Genomic DNA, 15668 nt, shown 5'->3' with positions numbered 1-15668 from the left:
TTTTTCATATTTTCAGGAGTTTGATTGTATAGTCATCTTTATTTACTATCAGCATGATGAAAGCCATCTGTTATACAGTTTAAGTCTTTTCAGTTTAGGTAAATAACTTGCAGAAAAGAATCTCATTTTCCAAAGACTAGAGAATTTTTAAAAGTTCAACCAAAATTGATATGGGTCAAGATGAAAACGTTAGTCAAATGAAAGCTACTTGGGATGAATAAGTTGCAAACAAGCAAACAAAAAAACCAATCTTGAATATTTACATACCAATATGGACCTCTTCATAAAGGACATATTTTAGATGTTGTTCAGGATTTTAAAATTTTATGTTAGCTAAGTCATTGCCAGAAATTGACAGTTGAATCAACAGCTATATGAGTTTCATATTTTTTTCTGTGCTAACATAGCACAGGAACTTGTTTAAGCAAGGGCTTCTATTTCTTTCTGTGATTTGTTTTTCCTCTCCATATTTCTCCTATTCTTTCATCATTTATTTTTACTTCTTCTGTTAATCTTTAATTTTCTTTAACTGATAATTTCTCCTAATTTGGTTTGCTGCTATTTGCTTTATTTTTCTCTTTCTCGGTTATATTATTTTAAATTTTAATTACTATACTAAAGTTGTCAACTGTCAGAAGAAAGGAAACTCAGAGGAAAACTAATTGCTTCCTTCCTTGAAATTTTATTTTTCAGGATTATGCTGAGAAGGAGAACAGCATAGCAAAAGCTCTGGAAGATCTGAAGGCCAATTTTTACTGTGAACTCTGTGACAAGCAGTACTATAAGCATCAGGAGTTTGACAATCACATTAATTCATATGACCATGCCCACAAGCAGGTAAGAAAGAGGTATCAAAAAACCTCTAATATTTCTAAACTTTTGTAATAATTTGAATTGTGTAGACTGTATGAATATAATATTTTTTCTTTGCTGTGCACTTTTTAAAGATGTCAATCTGGGGTGATAATTTGATGACTTACAATGAAAGACATTTTTTAAAAAGCACCAAAAGTAAAGTCAGAAGTAAATAACCAATATAAAGAAATACCATTCAGTTGCCTTTTAGTAACAGACAGTAATTTGAAAATTACATTCTTCAGGTGGTGATCCTCTATATTTCAAATTTATTAATTTCAAAATATGTTAATCAACTAAAGATATTGACCAGATATAAATGATTTTATTCATAGTTCTTTATGGAAGGCATTTCCCATTTAAACTATCATAAACGTACGAGAAACAAGTTTTGGTATGGTAAAACCAATCTAGGGTTACTGGTTAAATAAATATGTATATGATTTAGTTCATTTTAATACTATTTCATTTCCCTATTGATTGAAAATCCAAGATTGATTTTTTTCAACACTGTATGTAAATATTAGTTTAAAATAGTGACATCAGAAGTGACATTAATAATATAGATTCTGTTTTTCTCATATGCTGTACTTATATCAATGCAACTGCATACATTGTTTAGCTTACTTGACATGATTCAGTATGCTTAGTTATTGTCAACGTATAAATACTTTCCTTTTTAGTCATCACTCACAAAAATCATCCAAATGTCACTTTGGTATTAATTAAAGGTACATTTTTTACCCATGAACGTACACTAACTTTCCATTAACATTTACCATAAGTATGAAAGAGTAGGGGGAAATGATTACATTAATTACTTATGGACAAATGACATGTATTTTCTTTTGTTGTCAGTTTTTCCATTCTGTCATACCAACAAAACTGTGCTTGGGGAGGCTGTTGCAGGGAGAACATTACCCTCTGCTTACATATGTCACTGATTAATGCTGACTAAATTTAATGATCTGCCCTTGCGTTTCTTTTGCTGGTAGTAGACCCACAGGCACACCAGTTAATGAAAAGGTTTTGATGGAAATATCATTTCTTTTCTTACATAAAAACACATTCATATAAGTATATCATTGCTTGATTTGAACATTAAATCCATCAGGAAATAGTATTGATTTCATTCTATGGTAACTTTCTTGTGCTTTATAAAAAGATTCTGGAATGCTGTTATCGATGTGGTAACTCTAAGAAAGTTGTTCCTCTGATTTTTCCTAATATCTTCCTGTATTCCTTACAAGAGTGCAAAGATGGAGTGTTATTTTATCAGCAAGGTATTAAAATGCATTTATAATTTCTTTTTGGCTTCACTCATGAATAAACATTTCCTATTAGCAACTAAAAACCAACTTATGTATGTTTCATGGTGTAAACTAGGTATTTGGAAATGTGTGTGTATGTATACGTGTATTTTAAGAATATCTTACTAGCTACATCTTAATGTCCTTTGCCAAAGAATGCTTTGTTCAACCATAGGTTGTCTGGAGGATCAAATTCACTTAGATTATCAGAAGACCTTTCCATTTCCATATTCTAAATGAAGTTAAGATACTATATACTGTACACAGATAAGCTAAGGGAATTCAGGATAAATTTGGTTTGTTCTTTTGAAGGTCTGGTCACTTGATACTACTCAGGGGCAGCAGGCTCTGGAGACAGACTATCTAAATGGCCATGAATTCTAGTAAATAGCAGAGTCTTAACTGATTAATTTAACATTAGACTATGTTACAGTAGCTGAAAGTACTTAAAATCTATATGATCATTGTATTCCCTCTCCATAGGATTGTGGCACATGTTTGAGACTGTCTTCCTAAAGAATGCACTCCCTTTTCTGAACAGACACTTTATCCCAATGACAGTTAGCTCTGTTTTTACCACAGGTTTCCCAAACCTTGGCCACTTCGAATTAAGTAGAGGGGAACAAAATTTGGAGGTGGGCAATTCAGATATTTTTCTCCTAAGAACTGGAACCAAGGTAAACAAACAAAACACAAACCAAAAAAAAACCTATCACACAATACCTTTAAGATGGCAGAGGAGTAAGACGTGGAGATCACCTTCCCCCCAACAAATACATCAGAAATACATCTGCATGTGGAACAACTCCTACAGAACACCTACTGAACACTAGCAGAAGACCTCAGACTTCCCAAAAGGCAAGAAACTCCCCACGTACCTGGGTAGGGCAAAAGAAAGAAGAAAAAACAGAGACAAAATAATAGGGACGGGACCTACACCTCTGAGAGGGAGCTGTGAAGGGGTAAATTTTCCACACACTAGGAAGCCCCTTCACTGGTGGAGACGGGGGGCGGGGGGGAAGCTTCGGAGCCACGGAGATCTCAGCAACAGGGGTGCAGACGGCAAATCGGAGAGATTCCCGCACAGAGGATTGGTGCTGACCACCACTCACCAACCTGAGAGGCTTGTCTGCTCACCCGCCTGGGTGGGTGGGGGCTGGGAGCTGAGGCTCAGGCTTCTGAGGTCAGATCCCAGAGAGAGGACTGGGGTTGGCTGCATGAACACAGCCTGAAGAGGGCTGGTTTGGATTCCCAAAGAGGGCTGGGAGTCCAGGAAAAAGTCTGGAACTGCCTAAGAGGCAAGAAGCCATTGTTTCAGGCTGCACGAGGAGAGGGAATTCAGAGCAACGCCTAAACGAGCTCCAGAGACGGACGCGAGCCATGGCTATCAGCGTGGACACCAGAGACAGGCATGAAACGCTAAGGCTGCTGCTGCAGCCACCAAGAAACCTGTGTGCAAGCGCAGGTCACTATCCACACCTACCCAGCCAGGAGCCTGTGCAGCCCACCATTGCCAGGGTCCCGTGATCCAGAGAGGGCTTCCCCGGGAGAACACACAGCACTCCTCAGGCTGGTGCAATGTCACATCGGCCTCTGCCACCACAGGCTTGCCCCACACTCCGTACCCCTCCCTCCGTCCAGCCTGAGTGAGCAGCCGCTATTTTAACCACGTCCTGTCTGAGCGAAGAAAAGACGCCCTTAGGCGACTTACATGCAGAGGCAGGGCCAGATCCATAGCTCAACCCCAGGAGCTGTGCGAACAAAGAAGAGAAAGGGAAATTTCTCCAAGCAGCCTCAGGAGCAGCGGATTAAATCTCCACAATCACCTTGATGTACCCTGCATTTGTGGAATACCCGAATATATAATGAATCATCCCAAAATTGAGGTGGTGGACGTTGGGAGCAACTGTAGATTTGGGGTTTGTTTTCTGTACCTAATTTGTTTCTGGTTTTATGTTTATCTCAGTTTAGTATTTAGAGTTTATTATCATTGGTAGATTTGTTTATTGATTTGGTTGCTCTCTTCCTTTTTAAAAAAAAATATATATATATATATATTTTCCTTTTTCTCTTTTTGCGAGTGTGTATGTGTATGCTTCTTTGTGTGATTTTGTCTGTATAGCTTTGCTTTTACCATTTGCCCTAGGTTTCTGACTGTCCCTTTTTTGTCTTTTTTTTTAGTATTGTTTTTAATGCTTGCTATCACTGGTGGATTTGTTTTTTGGTTTGGTAGCTTTCTTCTTTCTTTCCTTCTTCCTTTTTTTTTCTCTTTTGTCAATGACTTTTTATTTTTAATAATTATTTTTTATTTTAATAACTTTATTTTATCTTTTTCTTTCTTTCTTTCCTTCTTTTTTTCTTCCTTGCTTCCTTCCGTTCTTTCTTTCTTCCTTCCTTCCTTCCTTTCATTCTTCCTTTCTTTATTTCTTTGTTTTTTTCTCCCTTTTCTTCTGAACTGTGTGGCTGACAGGTTCTTGGTGCTCCAGCCGGGTGTCAGGCCTGTGCCTCTGAGGTGGGAGAGCCGAGTTCAGGACATTGGACTACCAGAGACCTCCCAGCACCACATAATATTAAACAGATCTCCCAGAGATCTCCATCTCAATGCTAAGACCCAGCTCCACCCAACGAACAGCAAGCTACAGTGCTGGGCACCCTATGCAAAACAACTATGAAGACAGGAGCACAACTCCCCCATTAGCAGAGAGGCTGCCTAAAATCATAATGTCACAGACACCCCAAAACATACCACTGGACGCGGTCCTTCCCACCAGAAGGACAAGATCCAGCCTCATCCACCAGAACACAGGCACCAGTCCCCTGCACCAGGAGGACTACACAACCCACTGAACCAACCTTACCCACTGGGGGCAGACACCAAAAACAACAGGAACTATGAACCGGCAGCCTGTGAAAGGGAGACCCCAAACACAGTAAGTTAAGCAAAATGAGAAGACACACAGCAGATGAAGGAGCAAGATAAAAACCCACCAGACAAAACAAATGAAGAGGAAATAGGCAGTCTACCTGAAAAAGGAATTCAGAGTAATCATAGTTAAGATGATCCAAAATCTTGGAAATAGAATGGAGAAAATATATGAAATATTTGACAAGGACCTAGAAGAACTAAACAGCAAACAAACAATCATGAACAACACAATAAATGAAATTTTAAATTCTCTAGAAGGAATCAATGGCAGAATAACTGAGGCAGAAAAAGGGATAAGTGACCTGAAAGATAAAGTAGTAGAAATAACTATCACAGAGCAGAATAAAGAAAAAAGATGAAAAGAATTGAGGACAGTCTCAGAGACCCCTGGAACATCATTAAACACACAAACATTCGAATTATAGGGGTGCCAGAAGAAGAAGAGGAAAAGAAAGAGACTGAGAAAATATTTGAAGAGATTATAGTTGAAAACTTCCCTAATATAAGAAAAGAAATAGTCAAGTCCCAGAAGAACAGAGAGCCCCATACAGGATAAATCCAACGAGAAATACACCAAGACACATATTAATCAAACTATCAAAAATTAAATACAAAGAAAAAATATTAAAGCAGTAAGGGAAAAACAACAAATAACATACAAGGGAATCTCCATAAGGCTAACAGCTGATCTTTCAGCAGAAACTCTGCAAGCCAGAAGGGAGTGGCAGGACATATTTAAAGTGATGAAAGGGAAGAAACTACAACCAAGATTACTGTACCCAGCAAGGATCTCATTTAGATTTGACAGAGAAATTAAAACCATTACAGAGAAGCAACAGCTAAGAGAATACAGCACCACCAAACCAGCTTTACAAAAAGTGCTAAAGGAACTTCTCCAGGCAAGAAACACAAAAGAGGGAAAAGACCTACAATAACAAACCCAAAATGATCAAGAAAATGGTAATAGGAACATACCTATCGATAACTACGTTAAATGTAAATGGATTAAATGCTCCAAGCAAAAGACATAGACTGGCTGAATGCATACAAAAACAAGACCCATATATATGCTGTCTGCAAGAGACCCACTTCAGATCTAGGGACACATATAAACTGAAAGTGAGGAGTTGGAAAAAGATATTGCATGCAAATGGAAATCAAAATACAGCTGGAGGAGCAATTTACATATCAGACAAAATAGAATTTAAAATAAAGACTATTAAGAGAGACAAAGAAGGACACTACATAATGATCAATTGATCAATCCAAGAAGAAGCTATAACAATTGCAAATATTCATGCACCCAACATAGGAGCACCTCAATACATAAGGCAAATTCTAACATCCATAAAAGAGGAAATTGACAGTAACCCAACAATAGTAGGAGACTTTAACACCCCACTTTTACCAATGGACAGATCATCCAAAATGAAAATAAATAAGGAAACACATGTTTGAAATGACACATTAAACAAGATGGACTTAATTGATATTTATAGGACATTTCATCCAAAAACAAAAGAATACACTTTCTTCTCAAGTGCTCATGGAACATTCTCCAGGATAGATCATATCTTGGGTCACACATCAAGCCTTGGTAAATTTAAGAAAATCAAAGTTGTATCAAGTATCTTTTCTGACCACAACGCTATGAGACTAGATATCAATTACAGGAAAAAATCTGTAAAATATACAGACACATGAAGGCTAAATAATACACTACTTAATAACGAAGAGATCAGTGAAGGAATCAAAGAGGAAATCAAAACATACATAGAAACAAATACAATGAAAACATGACAACCCAAATCCTACGGGATGCAGGAAAAGCAGTTCTAGGATGGAAGTTTATAGCAATACAATCCTACCTCAAGAAACAAGAAGCATCTCAAATAAACAACCTAACCTTACACCTAAAGCAATTAGAGAAAGAAGAACAAGAAAACCCCAAAGTTAGCAGAAGGAAAGAAATCATAAAGATCAAATCAGAAATAAACAAAAAAGAAATGAAGGAAACAAGAGCAAAGATCAATAAAACTAAAAGCTGGTTCTTTGGGAAGATAAACAAAATTGATTAACCATTAACCAGTCTAATCAAGAAAAAAAGGGAGAAGACTCAAATCAATAGAATTAGAAATGAAAATGGAGAAGTAACAACTGACACTGCAGAAATACAAAGGATCATGAGAGATTACTACAAGCAACTATATGCCAATAAAATGGACAACCTTAAAGAAATGGACAAATTCTTAGAAAAGCACAACCTTCCGAGGCAGAACCAGGAAGAAACAGAAAATACAAAGACACAAATCACAAGCACTGAAATTAGACTGTGATTAAAAATCTTCCAACAAACAAAAGCCTTGGACCAGAAGGATTCACAGGTGAACTCTATCAAACATTTAGAGAAGAGCTAACAGCTATCCTTCTCAAACTCTTCCAAAATGTAGCAGAGGGAAGAACACTCCCAAACTCATTCTGTGACGCCACCATCACCTTGATACCAAAACCAGGTAACAGTGTCACAAAGAAAGAAAACTAATAGCATTGATGAGACCAATAGCATTGATGAACATAGATGCAAAAATTCTCAACAAGATACTAGCAAACAGAATCCGACAGTACTTTAAAAGAATCATACACCATGATCAAGTGGGGTTTATCCCAAGAATGCAAGGTTTCTTCAATATACGCAAATCAATCAATATGATAAACCATATTAACAAATTGAAGGAGAAAAACCATATGATCATCTCAATAGATGTGGAAAAAGCTTTTGACAAAATTCAACACCCATTTATGATAAAAACCTTCCAGAAAGTAGGCATAGAGGGAACTTACCTCAACATAATAAAGGCCACATATGACAAACCCACACCCAATATCGTTCTCAATGGTGAAAAACTGAAACCATTTCCTCTAAGATCAGGAACAAGACAAGGTTGTCCATTCTCACGACTATTATTCAACATAGTTTTGGGAGTTTTAGCCTCGGCAACCAGAGAAGAAAAAGAAATAAAAGGAATCCAAATTGGAAAAGAAGAAGTAAAGCTGTCACTGTTTGTAGATGACATGATACTATACATAGAGAATCCTAAAGATGCTACCAGAAAACTACTAAAGCTAATCAATGAATTTGGTAAAGTAGCAGGATACAAAATTAATGCACAAAAATCTCTTGCATTCCTGTACACTAATGATGAATAATCTGAAAGTGAAATTAAGAAACTCTCCCATTTACCATTGCAACAATAACAATAAAATACCTAAGAATAAACCTACCTAAGGAGACAAAAGACCTGTATGCAGAAAACTATAACACACTGATGAAAGAAATTAAAGATGATACAAAGAGATGGAGATATATACCATGTTCTTGGATTGGAAGAATCAACATTGTGAAAATGACTATATTACTCAAAGCAATCTACAGATTCAATGCAATCCCTATCAAACTACCAAAGGCATTTTTCACAGAACTAGAACAAAAAATTTCACAATTTGTATGGAAACACAAAAGACCCCATATAGCCAAAGGAATCTTGAGAAAGAAATATGGAGCTGGAGGAATCAGGTTCCGTGACTTCAGACTATACTACAAAGCTACAGTAGTCAAGACAGTATGGTACTGACATAAAAACAGAAATATAGATAAATGGAACAGGATAGAAAGCCCAGAGATTAACTCATGCACATATGGTCACCTTATTTTTGTTAAAGGAGGCAAGAATATACAATGAAGAAAAGACATCCACTTCAATAAGTCGTTCTAGGAAAAGTGGACAGCTACACGTAAAAGAATGAAATTAGAATACTCCCTAGCACCATACACAAAAATAAACTTAAAATGTATTAAAGATCTAAATGTAAGGCCAGACACTCTAATACTCCTATAGGAAAACATCAGGCAGACCATTTTATGACATAAATCATAGCAAGATCCTTTTTGACCCACCTCCTAGAGAAATGGAAATAAGAAGAAAAATAAACAAATGGGACTGAATGAAACTTAAAAGCTTTTACACAGCAAAGGAAAACTTAAACAAGATGAAAAGACAACCCTCAGAATGGGAGAAAATATTTGCAAATGAAGCAACTGGCAAAGGATTAATTTCCAAAATATACAAGCAGCTCTTGTAGTGCAATATCAAAAAAAACAAACAACCCAATCCAAAAATGGGCAGAAGACCTAAATAGACAAAGAAGATATACAGATTGCCAACAAACACACAAAAGGATGTCCAACATCACTAATCATCAGAGAAATGCAAATCAAAACTACAATGTGGTATCACCTCAAACTGGTCAGAATGGCCATCATCAAAAAATCTACAAACAGTAAATGCTAGATAGGGTGTAGGGAAAAGGGAACCCTCTTGTACTGTTGGTGGGAATGTAAATTGATACAGCCACTATGGAGAATCGTATGTAGGTTCCTTAAAAAACTAAAAATAGAACTACCATATGATCCAGCAATCCCACTACTGGGCATATACCCTGAGAAAACCATAATTCTAAAAGAGACATGTACCACAATGTTCATTGAAGCACTATTTACAATCGCCAGGACATGGAAACAACCTAAGTGTCCATCAACAGATGAATGGATAAAGAAGATGTGACACATATATACAATGGAATATTACTCAGCCATAAAAAAAAAACGAAATTGAGTTATTCGTAGTGAGGTGGGTGGACCTAGAGTCTGTCATACAGAGTGAAGTAAGTCAGAAAGTGAAAAACAAATACCGTATGCTAACACATATATATGCAATCTAAGAAAAAAAAAGAAAAATGCTTCTGAAGAGCCTAGGGGCACAACAGGAATAAAGACGCAGATGTTGAAAATGGACTTGAGTACACCGGGAGGGGGAAGGGTAAGCTGGGACAAAGTGAGAGAGTGGCATGGACATACATACACTACCAAATGTAAAATTAATAACTGGTGGGAAGCAGCTACATAGCACAGGGAGATCAGCTCAGTGCTTTGTGACCACCTAGAGTGGTGGGATAGGGAGGGTGGGAGGGAGATGCAAGAGTGAGGATATAAGGGGATATATGTATATGTATAGCTGATTCACTTTGTTTTAAAGCAGAAGCTAACACAACATTGTAAAGCAATTTTACTCCATAAAGATGTTAAAAAAACAAAACAAAAACAAAAAAAGCCTGTCTACGCTCTGATTATGTCTGAACCTAACACTTTACATATGTAATCCTCTGCTGTGGCTAAATGCATTGAAAAGTTGAGAAAACTGGTTTGCTTAAATAGAGGACAAAATAAGCACACAGAAAATGAGGTCTATGTGGCCATGTGACAATTGAAGGAAACAATATGGAAATAGGATTTTTGATTTTGAATGGCTTTCAGAAAAATAAGCAGTATTTCCATTAACTGATATGCAGATCCTTTCCTTGGATTCTGAGAGATATTTCAGCTTGGTATTAATAAATGAGCTTAACAGGAAAAATAAAAACAAACCCTAGCTTAATACTTTTTATTTGTGCCCTAAAAAGCAAAACAAAAATAAACTCTTAGTAAAATACTAACCTATCTCAGTAGCAAAGCAACATTTTTGGTCTCCTATAGAAAATGCCTACATAAGAAATATTTATACTCAAAGTCCATATAACTTAACTTTCAGGTAAGAAAACCTACTTGTGATTAGGACACTTCTTGCATGAAATTAGAAAAAGACAAAGAGACCACTCATCTCATACATTCTTTACCTCCAGAGATATGATTCTAAGGACCACCTGATACAGGGCAAAAGGTGGGGGGTTACTGGTGGAATGAACCCTAGTCCTGCCACTACTTGCCTTGGGTAAAATGAGCAAAGGCTCATGTAATTCTATTACTGATTCTTAGGAGGAATAAATGAGAGAATGCACATGAACACACTTTGCAAAGTGTAAAAAAATGGTAAAAGTTCAGTATTTAATTAGTTTTTATTATACTACGTACTAAAATTTTTCTCCTAAAATGTTTGGGACACTGGCAGCTTGCCTCTGAGACTTCCTTTATGTAGGCTTCCCCAAAGTATCTATTTTTACTTCAAAAAGGCTAATAGAGTCTGAAATGTAGACAGATAATCTTGACCTATGAGCTGTTTTGCCTGCCTCATGTATCTTTGCTAATTCGTGTATGGCAGAGTATGTGTTGCATTTGAACTCTAAGCTTCAAAGAAAAATTTGTTTCTCTCATCCACATGCTCCTTGGATAACTTCAGAATCTCTCTTGCGCTTTTATTACTAAGACTTGCTAACAGAGAGTTAAAAAGAGGAGGAGGCTCAGGTGTATGGAGGTGATCACAGTAGTTCACAATTTAGACTTCATTTTTGCAATATTTTCTTTTTACCTTAAAACTTGAAAGCCTTTGGATTGTAACCTTTTAATGACAAGGATTGTTTCCTTTATGTCTTCATCCCTCACAACATCTAATGCAGCATTTTTCACAGTTTACACACCAAATCAATGCTTCCTATATAAATAAATGTAAAAAGGCCAGAGTCAAATTCCTTTTGAGGTTTTGTAATAAACCACAGCTTCAAGGTAGGTAAGAGTTTCAAAAGAATAAAATTATTTATTTATAGATTTATACTTAGATGAAACTAATTGTGAGGAGAATATTATTTATGAGGATGAAGTGACTAAGTTGAACGAGTATCTTGAATGCTTCCACATTCATGAGTATTTTTCCTTTATAAAGTAGTGTTACTGATTATAATATAGCAACAATTTAAATAGCATATATTATGTGTATTCTTCAAAGTGTTTCATATCTTTTTAACATCAATGTATTTTGGATTTGTATTGTGAGTGTTTTTTTATGTGAGAAAATTATTAAAAGCAAATAGCACTTTTAGAACTACCTCAGAGGTTTCACTTTCAGTAGGGTAGCACACAAGATGCTCCAAAGGACCCTTGTGCTATAAAACAAATAGATCCTCTACAATACAAATTTTTAATTGAATTGCTGAGTTTCTAGGAAGGATGATATCTCTAAAGACCATGGGGTGAGGAAGTGCTGAGGAGTGGGAAGCTACTGGCTAAAACCTGGGCATGCAGTAATAATAAACTACAAAATGTGGAACTGAATGAAGAGTAAATCACACTACGAGCTTTGTAGTTTGGAAATGAACCATGGTCAGCAGTTGGTAAACTTTGACTAAGACTTCTGGATTAAAATGAATATTGCCCCTAGTTCTTGACTGAAACATATACAAATTACTCTTGAAAAAAAAGCAACCTTGATTTAGATTTTCCATTGAATGTGATTAAAAATCAGGGATCATAATCAAAGATCAAAAACTCTAATCAAAATCTCAATATTTTTTAATATTTAACTTTACAAACTGATTGCACAATTTATATGTAAGAATGAATACAATTCTAAAAAGGCAACTAAAAGTCAGAAGATTTGTCCTGCTGGATGCCAAGACTATTATATACAGCTCTATTGTCGCAGACTTGGACAGATTGATTAATGGAACAGAATCTAGAGCTGTGACGTAAAAATCCACTTATGTTTGGAAATTTGTTAAGTAACAGAGGCAGAAAGCACCTCAGTGGTAAAAAGATATACTTTCCAGACAATAGTATGTGATGATTAGTTATCTATATTTTTTTAAAAAAGAGATTGACTCCTTCTTCACACAATAAATGATCAAGCAATATCAATGTCAGATGAATTAAAGAGTTTAAAATAAAAACTTGTAAAAATTTAGAACAGTATTGTGAGAAATATTTTTATGACTTCAGAGTAATACACAAGTATATGTTAAATAAGGCATTGAAAGCACAAAGCATTGTAGAAAAGATTGGTAAGTTTAACTACATCAAAAATAATATTTTATCACAAGAAATTTTCAGTAAAGAAAGTAAAACCACAAGCCAGAAATTGGGAAAATATATTTGTAATATATATACCAAGAAAGACTTTGTGTTCGGATCTTATTAAAAATATGAATTCATGAGAAAAAGAAAAACAACCCAGTAGAAAACTGGACCAAAATATGGCGGAAATTTACAAAGAAGAAACACTAAAGACCCATAAATATATTACAAATTGGTCAAAAATGAGCAATAATTTTGTACCCACCAAATTGGAAAAAATAAAATTTGATGATGTCAGGTGATAATGATGTGTATCAATGGAAAATCTTACACATCATTTGTGAAAGTATGAATTGATCTGGCAACTCAGGAAAACAATCTTACAAATTTATATATTAACATACTGAAACAAAACAAAAGCCTCTTAATAATAATAGCTATGAACAACAAAATTTGAAAATAAATTGTGATATATTCACACAATGCAAAATTATTCTGTAGTTCAAATAAACTAACTTTAGGTAAATATAACATGAAAGAATCTTAGAAATGTAATATTGATTGAACAAAAAGTTGTGAAAGACTGCACACTTTTTATTTTGTCCAGAAAAAAAACTTAATGCTATTGTTTTTAAGTTTATAAACATGTGATCTATCCCTCTTTGGGAAATGGAAAATGGTGAATATGAAACTCAAGATGGTGGTTACTTCAAGGAGTGAAGTAGGGTGATGTGATACCAAAGGATCACATGAGTATATGAAATATGTTCTAATTCTTAAACTGGAGAATGGGGTCAGGGTTATTCAGTTTAATATAATGCTTCATACAATTGCACATATAAAATACTATGGACTGAATCATTAAACAAAGAAATATCATAGTCAAACAAATATGTTCTCAAAGTCTCAAACTATTCCGTCATAGTTATAGAAACTGTCTTAATTGCAATGAAGTAGTAATTCAATATTAAATGGAGAATTATAATTGAAGTTATTGTTAGCTTTTCCATGTGCCATTCAAATATTTCACCATTTTTTTAAGAAAGCACATCTCCCCTGTTTATCAGGATCATCTTGCTTGTTAAACTTCAACGAATATGGGAAAATAAAGTTTTCCAGGAAAGGATAAAAAAGGTAGAGATACATTTCCATTGCTCTTTCTCTCATTATCATTTGACCAGATGAGCCCTCAATATTAATGTAAGAAGTGCACAATTTTTTATCATATTTATGTTTTTATAGAATTCTTTATTCAAAAGCCCAGAGAAGCACAGGATTTTATTAACATGCATAAAATCTAATTATATGCAGATAAGTGACAGTTTAAATGCAAATCATTATTTTAACCTACATAAACATAAAAAATAATAATTTATTATTTTAAAAACAGAATTAGTTTTTCATAACAGAAAATACAGTATTTTAAGGATAACTATACATCCCAATATCCTATGACAGTCTCACTTTATATCCATCATCCTGGTTTAATTATTAATAGAGTCCTTATTTAAGTAATAAATAACATGGTTGCAATAGATACATTTATTGAAAAACAGCAACATTTTTCGCTACATTTTAGAAAGATGAAAGTTTAAAGGAAATGGCATAGTAAGCCTGATCCTTCATTTAAGTTATATATTTACCCAAACTTAGAAATGTCAAAGGGAACTTTTTAAAAAGTCTAAAAAAAATCACATACCTATATACATTTTTTGCTTGAGGAAACTATGTAAACGTACATTTCATTGTGTAGCAAATGCACTTAGGAGTCAAGAGACCAGGCAGGCTCTATCACAAACTTCTTTTAAGGGCAAAGCTTTTTATCTTTGCCTTCCCAGAGCTCTATTTCCGCATCTATATACAGAGAGTTTAGACCAGATGACTTCATTGGCCTATCTGGGTCTAAATTTTAAGGATTCTATATCATCAAGTATAACACAGGTTAAAGCTTATGTGTTCGTCATAAATAGTCATACGTACTTCATTCTCAATTCCACATTTTCTAAGTGATTCTCATGTAAAAAGAGTATTAGAAAATTTTCCAGTGAAGTTGTCATTCTGAATTCTAGTCATTGAGATTTTTTTTTTAAGTGGGAAACTCACTATCAGGAAAAAGAAAAGATTTTCCTGTAAACCCTTTTACCTGTACATCTGCCCTGAACCAAAGCCACACCATGTCTGTCTTCTCACCTGGTAGCCTATGGGCAATTCAGAGTTATTTTCACTGTAAGAGATTTGTCACGCTGATACTATGAAAAGATAGAAAAGGGAATGATTGCCTTATTGTTGCTGCCCCTCAAACATTTTGTTTTTTACCTTAACAGTTTCAGTGTGGCTGAAATATCTCCCAAAAGGCACTGAAGTGACCTTAACCCAGCAAGTCAAGATTCTGTGCTTTATGGCATGCTGTTTTGTTCTGCTCCAGAGGAAGTCACTGTCAGGCCAGATTGTTGGAATGTGCTGTCCTGCAGGGACTTGTAGTGCTATAGAAGTGGAGCAGCTTTATTCTCAAATTTGAACATTTCCTAATCATTTAAGCTTCTGTTCAGTAAAGTGATACTTGAGAAAGAAATCACTTCTTTATATTTGGGTGTAAATTTTCACCTGCAAAATAATATTTAAAGGTTAATAAGAAAATATGAGAGACAGGTAAAGCAATTAATGATTCAGTCCATTTCAAACATCTTTCCTGGGATTTTTCCTGGGCTGTGTATTCATCTAACTGTACTGTTTTGTTGTG

At 35.1% G+C, this 15668-nt stretch overlaps 1 protein-coding gene across 1 annotated transcript in view; it reads left to right on the top strand.

Moving 5' to 3' along the window:
* Positions 1-15668, top strand: part of ZNF804A (zinc finger protein 804A) — a 312169-nt gene that overhangs the window by 245818 nt on the left and 50683 nt on the right. Inside the window, exon 2 of the mRNA XM_060015620.1 lies at positions 694-837. Within this exon, the coding sequence (XP_059871603.1) occupies positions 694-837 (144 nt within the window). The remainder of the gene's footprint in view (positions 1-693; positions 838-15668) is intronic.

The sequence above is a fragment of the Delphinus delphis genome, chromosome 7, assembly GCF_949987515.2.
Source record: "Delphinus delphis chromosome 7, mDelDel1.2, whole genome shotgun sequence".
Lineage (NCBI taxonomy): Eukaryota > Metazoa > Chordata > Mammalia > Artiodactyla > Delphinidae > Delphinus > Delphinus delphis.
The sequence above is the reverse complement of the archived record's forward strand: the minus strand, read 5'-3'. Positions and strand labels throughout refer to the sequence as shown.